General features: G+C 55.1%; 1 protein-coding gene across 1 annotated transcript; it reads left to right on the top strand.

Moving 5' to 3' along the window:
• Window positions 1–2421: 2421 nt before the first annotated feature.
• MSX2 (msh homeobox 2) lies at window positions 2422–8478 on the top strand. The gene is made up of 2 exons (XM_016208771.2): window positions 2422–2800; window positions 6808–8478. The coding sequence occupies exons 1-2, from the start codon at window positions 2422–2424 to the stop codon at window positions 7230–7232; spliced, it is 804 nt and encodes a 267-aa protein (XP_016064257.2). The 3' UTR covers window positions 7233–8478.
• The last annotated feature ends 1704 nt before the right edge of the window (window positions 8479–10182 follow it).

A 10182-nucleotide genomic window follows, 5' to 3' on the forward strand; every position in this document is an offset into this window, starting at 1 on the left:
AGGAAGCAGGATCGAGGGCACAGAAGGGGCTCTCCAGCAAGGGTTCCAGTTGTGTTGAGGTCCCACCCTTTTCACAGCTGTAGTGAGTCCCTCTCCTGAATTGTCTCCACCCCAGCAGGGAGCTGGGGAGGGAGCTGGCAGAAGACGAGTCTGGCAGGCTAGTTGCCCCCTGGGCATCTCTCCTCACAATCAGAGCTAGGCACCCTGGCTTTGAAAACCTAGTGTTTGTTTGTTTGTTTGTTTTATTTTAATCTCCAGCATTTTCCTATTTCTGGCTTCATAAATGTCTTTCTCTGTCTGGACATCAGGACCCTTGAGTAGTGAGGAGAACCAGGCTTCTTCCCCTGAAAAATTCATCAAAATAAAAGGGCTCTAGCAGTATTTTATTTTAATTTCCCAGGAATGAGCCTCTGTTCCCCTAAATTGACAAGGAGTTTGCAGCAACAATGATAAAACGGTGCTGGGTACAGGCCAACTGGCAGCCAAACCATCTGTCCACTCTGGCACCTAGGGGCTCAACGAATTTCAGGTTTGTTTCCAAAATGCAGGTCCTGCCCCTTGCTGGGTACTTCTAGAAGGCACAGGTCATAATCTGGATTTACCAGTGCTGTATTTGAGATGCATATCAAGCCAACCATCCTCAGGTATGACTCAAGGGGAAAATGCACACATCTCCAGATAGCTTGTTGTTGTTTAACTTTCTCTGCTTTTCCATTTTGTTGAAGGAAGGAGAAAAAAAAAAAAAGAATTGTGCATGTCCCTTGTGGGAGAGGGACTCCGAGGTTTTAGAAGGCCACGGCTAGGACTTCTTTACTTTTTAACTTTTCAGGACCATTTCTAATCACATTGAATTAGCCAGCGGGTGCAGGCTGGTTTTATCTTCTGAGATTCAGATAACGCCTGTTCGGTTATCCTGATCCAGCACAGTCTCAGCCCAGGCAGAGGTTTGGGGGGAAGGAAACATGGCATCAGAGAGGTGCTCTGGCAAGGGGGTCTGGGGGCCAAGTTTCCAAGACTCTAAGTGAGAGGGAGCCTCCAAGCCTTAGTCATTTCAGTACAGACACAATGTCTCTTCCTTCCAAGGCTCTGGTAACTGTGTAGCAAGCGCATGCTGTGCGCAAGGCCCTGAGCTGGGAGACTTCTATTTACCTCCTCACTTGCGCAAAAGTGGTTCAGATACAGGGAAAAGCAGCTGCAGCCTGGGAAGGGTCATGTGGGTCCATGGGTCTTGGCTCCAAGGCCTGCAGAGATCTCAGGCCTCTGTGCACTTGAAGCTCAGCTCCTCTCTCCCCTTCCCTGGACTGAGACGGTCATCAATAAAGTTTGAGATGTAATTACCCAGGGTATAATTTGGAGTGGGCGGAGACTTTTCTTTCTTCTCTCTCTCTCTCTTTCTTCTTTCCTTTTTAAACCAGGTGCAATGAACAAAAATGTGCTCCCTAAAAGGTCCACAGGCCAGGGGTGTGCAAACTTGGAACCCTGAATTTCTGAGATTTGCAGGAGGGAGGCATTAGATGTTATCGTGCCTTGTCTTCCCTTCTCCTCCCCCTGGAAGGCAAACACTGGCACCCAAGCTCCCATAACAAACACAGGCTCCGACGCACACACACCACGCGCGCATGTGGGGGAAGTTCCTCAGTGCCCGGGTTTTCTTCTGGAGTGGAAGGCACGGGGGCCGCTGGCTTCATCTGTCCCGTCGGAACTGTTTGGGAGGGGGCACCCCCTGGCCACCTCTGGGCTCGCCCGGCCTCTCTTCTTCCAGGGGATTTACGGTGACAGCGGACGCCCTTGGGCGCCTACGGTGCGAAACAGTCCCCTAAGCGCCCAGCGTGTCTTATTTCCTTTAGCGAGGGAGGCTGGCGCGTGTTCAGGGCCGACCCCTTACAGCTGCAAAGTTAGCACAGCCTCGGCGCATAGTAGGCGCTTCGTGCGTGTCTTCGCAGGATCGGAGGCGGCCTCTCCACGCGTTCCGCGGGTGCGGGGAGGGGTGTGCCGCGGGCGCGGGGCAGCTTTTCAAAAGAGGGGTCAAAAGAGAGAAGAAATGGGACTCGGAGAACTTCCTCTTTAAATAATCGGCCTTAATTACGCCTTGGACTTTTCAGTTTTGGCGTGATTATAACCCTTGAGGGATCGTCTAATAACAACTCTGCTGACTGCTCCTGTAATTAACTCCTAATTTATTTCAAACAGGGGGGGAGGGGGGAGGCCCCAGCCTCTGCCGGAAGAGCCAATGAGAGGCGAGCGCCCGTGACGTCAGCGCCAGGGCCGGCGCGGATTGGCTGGCCCGTGTCTCCTACTTCCCCTCGGAGGAAAGGCTCGGCTCCCGGCGCGCCCCTCCCGTCTCCCCCCCAAAAAGTTTGAGTCGCCGCCGCCGGGCTGCCAGCCGAGTCGCGCGCCGGGAGCTCAGGGGGCAGAGGAGTCATGGCTTCTCCGTCCAAAGGCAATGACCTGTTTTCGTCTGATGAGGAGGGCCCGGCGAGGGTGGCCGGGCCGGGCCCGGGGCCCGGGGGCGCCGAGGGGGCGGCGGAGGAGCGCCGCGTCAAGGTCTCCAGCCTGCCCTTCAGCGTGGAGGCGCTCATGTCGGACAAGAAGCCGCCCAAGGAGGCGTCCCCTCGGCCGGCCGAAAGCGCCTCCGCCGGGGCCACCCTGCGGCCGCTGCTGCTGCCGGGACACGGCGCCCGGGACGCGCACAGCCCCGGGGCGCTGGTCAAGCCCTTCGAGACCGCCTCGGTCAAGTCGGAAAACTCGGAAGACGGAGCGGCGTGGATGCAGGAGCCCGGCAGATACTCGCCGCCGCCGAGTGAGTGCGCGCGGGAGGGGACGGAGGGGTCCCCGAGGGAGCCGGGGCTGGTTTCCAGGCCGGGGGCGCAGGTCCCCTCTGCGCTGTGCGCCCTGGGAAGCAGGCGCAGCTGTTTGGGGTCCCTTGTTATGCCTCCAGAGTTGAGCGCGCCGGCCGCATCCAGGACGCCCCGTGGGCACTGGCCGCGCAGCGCGTGATGCGGGTGCCCTCGCCGTGCGGCGTCGCACCCGGTTGCGGACTCCCGGGTGTGCGGAGGGCGAGCCCCAGCTGGGTTTGCGGGGGCGCTGCCTTATCGGCTTCTCCAGCCCCCAGCCCTGCGCTTCGGCCACTTCTCTTAGCTTTGTTTCACTGCCCCACCGGGGTCTCTTGCCTGGGGAGTGCAGGGGGCGTCAAGGTCACCGCCCTGCGAGGTGTGCCACCTTTTAAAGATGAGCCCACGGAAATCTAACCCGATATTGGATGGAAAACATTGTCTTCCGTGGGTCCCGCGGGCGTCGGAAGCGGGGTCTCGCGGAGGGAAGGTGGCAGAGACGGATGCGTGGAGGAAACGCCGTCCCCGCGGCCGGCACCGCGCGGCGAGGTCCCGGCTTCGCTGGGAGCGGGCTGGGGTGTGAGGCGCGGGGGCTCCGCGGGGCGCACGGGAATCATTAACCGCATTCCAGCGGCGCTGGGCGCGCACAGACCCCAGTCGTCGCGGGAACCCCGAGGTGCAGGCAGAGGCAGGGGACCTGCGGCGATGCCCTTTCTCAGACCCCCGGGCTTTACCTTTAAGAGGACCGGCTTGCTTGCCGCCGGTCAGCAGCAGCGGCCGGATGGGGCTGGGGCCCCGGGGTCCTGGCCCGGGCCGCCGCCGCGCCTTCTCCCCGGAGAGACTGAGCGGAGGTCCGTGCACCTGCACCCCGCTTCCTGCCAACGAGGCGGGAGGGCGCAGAGCCGGGCCCAGGAGGGCCAAGGGCTCCTCCAACTTGAGCATCCATTTTGGGGCCCCGGATCCTTTTGCAATTTGGAGAAGTCGTCCCCCAGAACTCCTTTTACTTCCATCTCCTGGTCTTGAAGGGTTTTCTACCCCCCAGTGTCCCTCTGGGAAAGCTGGGCAAGAGGGGGCCTGTGGAGGGACTTTTTCCAAACCCCCGGACAACCGCATAACTATCCGTTTCTATCTGTCGACCCTGGAGGCTGGAGATGCACAGTATTTTGTGAACAAAATGAGGCCCTATCTATACCCAGGCAGGCGTCAGTGGCTGTCCCCTCTGGCATGTCTCTCCACCCTGATAGAAACTCTAAAAGATTCAAAGGGTGTGGAGATTAAGGGCTCAGAGAATTTAAACACTAGTTTGCTCGGTGCTTTATAGCACTTTTAACCGTATTATCTTATCTGATCTGTGTGGCAGCCGCCGGCCTCCTAGGAACAGATGAGGGCATTGCTGCAGAGTCCGGAGGAATCTACACACGAGTTTGGGCTTGACGGAAAAACGTGGGGAACACTGAAGGACGGGGCCCTGGGCATTCTAACATTTATCACAGCCTCACTGCGGGATCAGTATTATTTTCCCATTTTATTGATGGGGAAATAGAGGCTCATAAACTTTAAGGGACTTAATATTCTTGACAAATACCGTGTGCCCACGGATTCCTGGGCCTGGGTCAGTGCCCCGCGGCACATCAGGGTTTCAGGCCTTACAGGGACCCGTGTCCAGAGGTCAGAAATCCCACTCCCTTAGGCCTCTGGGTTCTGGGATGGCAATTCCCCACTTAACTCTGTAAACATCCCTACCACCAAGTGTAATCCAGCTTCCCTGCTGAGCAAGTCCGCCTTGGGCCCTGGGTACGGCCTTCCCATGAGGAAAACCGGAGATTCCGAGAAAGGATTGAGTTTTAAAACAAAACGTAGGTGACTGGTGCTTGGGGCCTGCAGATGGCCAGGGGAGCACTGAGGCAGGAGCCTTGGGTCCTGGGAGCTCCCCGCTAGGGAGCCTGGGGCGGGAGGGAGCCACCCGCCTAGGCCCGGTTTTGTTATTGAGAGGAAGTAGGATAAATGCTGTTTTGCTTTGTATAATCGCATCCTTCCTCTGGCTGGTTTAAAATGGGGGGCGGGGAGGGGAGTGGTGGGCTGGGAGGAAGCCTCCTAACTTCACGGCTTTGATGCACGTGTGGGATCCCCCGTCTCCTGGATTTCATCATTCAAATGCAGCCCCAAGGAGCAGCCCGAGGGACCGCGCCGGGAGTCGCAGTTGCCTCCAAACTTAGAGCGGGATCAGACGGAGACACCGGGAGCTGGGTGTCTGGGCCCCCGCGGCTGGGTCCTCCAGAGAGCCAGGCCAGGTTTGGGAGGGCTGAGGATTTCACACAGTCCTGGAGCCTCAGACGGGGTGGTTAGTTTATTTGTAAATTAAAGAGCAGGTGCCCTGGTTTACTTAGGGATTAGCATATGCAGAAGGTAGACTTCTGTGGTCACCTCTCACCCACCCCTCTCCCAGACTTCTGGTTCTCTGATTGATTGCAGAACCCACTGCCTCTTTCTTTTTAGTCACTTAAAGTGATGGTTAATCATGTCACACCGGGACAGCTCTATTGCTTGTTGGAAATGGAGGCTGGGTTGGGACTTGTGCTGTGTCACCCTCAAGTATGAAGTGTAAACTCTTTCTCGGGCCACCAAAGTAACAAAACAAGAAATGCGACATTCTCCCCTTGAGTCCTCTGGAGTTATTACTGTGGCTACATCTGGAAAATTAGCATAGCTCATAAAAGCCAAATAACAGCAAATTAATTGTTTAGCAATCTGCCCCCCAGCCCCACACTCCTCCCCCCTCCCCTTGAGGAAAAGAAGCCCAAAGTGAGCTGATGCGGGAACCACAGGGTGCCCGGGCCTGTGACTTCCTATAATTGAATCCGGTTTAAACATGGGGTCTGGACGCTGCTGGCACACCTTTATTTCGCTTGTTAGTCTCTCTTTCTAAATCCTGGCGACAAACTAATCATTTACACGTTGGCCCCAGGCCACAGAATGGGCAGAGATGACTGAGATGTCATCACATGCTCCAAACTCGGAGGCGGCGTGATTTCCCCTGACGTTTACATTTATGGGCGAGCTAATTTTTCTCTCCTTCTTAGTAAAGTTTATATTACAGAAGCGCCCGGCCAGAAAGCCCACCCCACATCTGTAAGATGTGCAGGCTTTATAGTCTGCAGGCTGGATGGAATGACAGCTGTGCTGGTTTACTGCTGGGGCTGCTCCCCCGGCGCAAGATGCTGCTAATTTGCCACAGGCCTTATCTGCGCCCTCGGCCTGCGTCGGTCAGTCAGCGCGCCCCTGATACAGTCCAACTTGTCCTGTGGCAGAGGGGGGCTGACCACCTTTTCCTGAGACCCTCTTCATTTTATTTCTCATGTGTGATTATGTGGGCATCCAAGGGAGGTGAGGGTTATTCTGAACCCAGCCCCCAATTCTATTGATTTTTTTTTCTTTTTTAGGGGAAGTAGGGGAGAGGGAGAGAGAGAGAAACATCGATTTGTCGTTCCACTCATTTATTCATTCACTGGCTGATCCTTGTACGTGCCCTGACTGGGGATCAGACCCGAAACCTTGGCTTTTTGGGATGACGCTCTAACCAATGTCTACCCGGCCAGGGCCCCAAGCACCCATTATAAAGACGAGAGAAATTAAGCTCAGAGGAGGTGGGGTTTTGTTCTCAGAGATGACTCAGGAGGGGTCTGGTCTGTTCCTAGGTGTTTGAGTTCCATCACTCTAAGGCTGTTTGTGTCCATACAGAAAGTTCTGTTATGCCATGAAATTGCCAAACATTTTGTTAAAAGCCTCAGTTTTAAAAAGTAAAGTCATTTATTTATTTAAATATGGTCCTCTCTACCCCCACCCCACCCCCAAAAAACAACCACCCCACCCCTGGTTTTGACAGAGGTGTCTCTCTGTAAGGTGAGGAGGGAGGCCTCGCGCGCGCCTGGAGCGGGGCCCACTCGCGTTGCTAACTCGCTCGCTCTCTGCCCCGCAGGACACATGAGCCCCACCACCTGCACCCTGCGCAAGCACAAGACCAACCGCAAGCCGCGCACGCCCTTCACCACGTCGCAGCTCCTGGCGCTGGAGCGCAAGTTCCGGCAGAAACAGTACCTCTCCATCGCCGAGCGCGCCGAGTTCTCCAGCTCTCTGAACCTCACAGAGACCCAGGTCAAAATCTGGTTCCAGAACCGGAGGGCCAAGGCGAAAAGACTGCAGGAGGCAGAACTGGAAAAGCTGAAGATGGCTGCGAAGCCCATGCTGCCCTCCGGCTTCAGCCTCCCGTTCCCCATCAACTCGCCCCTGCAAGCGGCGTCCTTGTACGGGGCGTCCTACCCTTTCCACAGACCTGTGCTCCCCATCCCGCCCGTCGGACTCTATGCCACGCCAGTCGGATACGGCATGTACCATCTCTCCTAAGGAAGGCTGCTCAGGGGACTCCAGGACGGATGCTTGTTTCAGTGCCCCCGCCCCCTCCAGGAAGCAGTGCCAAGCCAGCGCCCCCTCTGCAGACCTCGCGCACCCCCTAAGCAGTGAGGCTCACAGCCGCAGACCCCGCTCAGTTCGTTCTTTAGGCTGGACACGCATCCAGACGCTCCCTTCTTTCCCAAAGATTGGCTCGGACGGTTTTTATATATAAATATATATAATAAAATAGAACACATTTTTATACAGCGGACATAAAAAGTCAAATTATTTTCAAAGGCAAACTTTAGATACGTGTGTGTATATATATATACTTTTTTTTATATATATATCACCTAAAAGAGACTGCTGAAGTTCATTTGGTTTTTTTTCTTATAGGGGGAGACAAGCTATTTTCTAAAATTGCTGAAATTTGGTGGAACGATTGGCTTTTTGCTTAAGGAAAACAAATATTAGAATTAGACACAAAGTGCGTAGGCAATAGATGTGGAGAGATTCCTCCAAGTGACAGGGACACCTCACGTGTTTGCAGTCTTCCAGGCATTATAAAAACTAATTAGATGCTACCGTATTTGGCCCTATCCCCCCTCCCCCCTCCCATGGCTACATTGTTACTCAGATTGTTACCCAGTTAAAATTCTACTTTTTTTTTTTTGTAAGATCAATAAAAGGGGGCTGAGAAGACAGCTAGCCTCGGGCTAAGGTGGAAGATGGGAGGACTTCCTAATTCCTCCCCAGGCTGTTGCTTAACTGCATTTCAGATCACGGGAGAGGAATTGAGGGTTTCTGTGAAAGGCGAGGTACCTCAGTCCTCACACTGCGAAAGTGATTCGGGGGGAGGGGTGTAGTTAATTCTCTGCTTTGAAAAATGTCTTGTAACCATTTACCTATATGCTAAATATTCTTGAACAATGACTAGATCCAGAAAGGAAAAAAAAAAAAAATCATGCTTTCTCTGTGTGTGTACCTATTGTATGTGCTAAACGTATTAGGGAAATTTATATACTTTTTTAACCTGTTGGGGGCAGAGGGTAAGGCCGTGCTTTGACTTGCTGAAGAGGTGTCCCCGCCGCCCGTTTAGCTCCCTGGTATTTCATCTTCCCGCCCATCTCTGCCCTCCCCCGCCCGCATACGTCATCCCTTTGAAAGGGTGTCTTGTATAATTTTATATATTTTATTGAAGAGTTATTTCTTATCTCTTATTCCGAATTAAATTAAACATTTGTTTTATTGCAGTAAAGTTTGTCCAAGTTCGGTTCTTTTCAGAGGCATTCTCGCTCTGTTCTTAGTTGGGCTTAGCTCGAAAATGCCACCCAATTGGCTGGGGTGGGGGGTGCGAAGCTGGTGATTTTTATTATTATTTTAATGTGAATCAAGAGTTGTGCCCAGATTCACTGGGGGGAGGGGGGGAGTCCGTTGAAAACAGCAAAATACTTTGAGATGTTTCCTCCGCAGCTTGGGTCGCTCTTGGAAAAGGAGGGAAGTTTTTCTTAGGGGAGAGAGAGGCGGTGGGGCCGAGGGGCCGGACGGGCCGGCCAGCATCCGAGGGCTTTGTGGACGAGCAAGGGAAGGTCGTGAACTTGAAACTTCCCATCTATGGAAACAACAAGCTTAAAGCTGAGGAGGGGAACCTGTGGTCCTTTGCAAATGGGGGCGGTAAGTAGATGCTCTGTGCGGAGTGTGTCGAATCGGCTCCCTTGGCCATTCCCAGCTCCTTCCCAGGACAGGGCCCCCGGCAAATACTCTCTTCGGTGGTGATTGTTAGGGGACAGCGGTTCATTCCAGTCCCCTTTGCTTTCTGGCCTCTTTCCACTGGCTACAGAACCGGGGTCAGGCCCAGGCTTCAGGCTTCACTATTAAAATAAATGGGTAATGGGCAGGGGAAGCTGAGAAGCATCTTAAATTCTGCTTTTGTTGTACAAATAAAGGAGAAGTGCCTTCGGATGCATCACACCTTCCCCAGACCCGATGAGAAGCCCTTGCGACCCTGGAAATGGGGCTGAAGGGAACCGAGAACTGGCGGAAATTGCTCGGTGGGGAGACCAGCAGCTGGCGCATACTAGGACTAGCGCTTTTGTCCCACGGTTTTTTTTTGAGGACACCCACTGTGAAAGTCGGGCGGTGGCTCCCAGGGGTCGGGCCGCGAGCCTCAGAGGTCTCACAGCCCCAGCGCAAAAGTGATCCAAACCCATAATCTGCTCCGAGCTGGAGATGGTTTCTTCCCGCTCGGCTGCTCCATTCTCGAGCTGAGCCCACGGAGTGTCCCAAACCTCCCCAAGAGTGCGCCTTTGCCATCCGGCTGGGCCTCCCCAGTCCAAACTCTGAATCCCAGCCCGGAATCCAGCCTCCCCCATTTAAGAGATGCGTCTACCAAAGCCCAAAGCCCTCCTTGGCTCCGCCATCAGCCCCCAAGTTCTGGTCTCCAATTAGCTCGTCCACCAAGCTTCCCGGCGCCGCTGGGACCCCGCAGCCTCGGGCGACCCGAGCCGGGGTCCGGGGTCCGGAGACGTCCTCGGCTCAGGTTAAGGCTGGGTTTGCCCCAGAAGGAGTCGTTAACCAGAGGGCGATTCTGAGAAATGCGGCTGCGTCCCGCGTGGCCCGAGGGTGGATTGAAGACCGCCTGGTCTGCACGTTACTCCAAGAGCCCGAAATCCCAAAGAAAAACAAGCCTGAGGAAGGGGAAAGAGCTGCTCAGGTTCAAACACACGCACCCCAGCGCTACTAGGAGGGTGGGGTTCCTGAGCTGAGGACTGCGCCGGGCTGCGGGGCCCAGCCCTGGGGAGAGATCCCCGGGGCCAGCGGCGCGCCTGGCCCTGGAGCTGCACTCGGTGTCCCCGGGTCCCCGCCAAGGGAAGGCCTGTTGTGCCTTCAGAGACCAGACCAACAGCTGTGGCGGCAGGGGGACCCCGACTCACCAAGGACCCCGCAGCCTGGGTAATTCAAG

The sequence above is a fragment of the Miniopterus natalensis genome, chromosome 4, assembly GCF_054644295.1.
Source record: "Miniopterus natalensis isolate mMinNat1 chromosome 4, mMinNat1.hap1, whole genome shotgun sequence".
NCBI classification, from domain to species: domain Eukaryota; kingdom Metazoa; phylum Chordata; class Mammalia; order Chiroptera; family Miniopteridae; genus Miniopterus; species Miniopterus natalensis.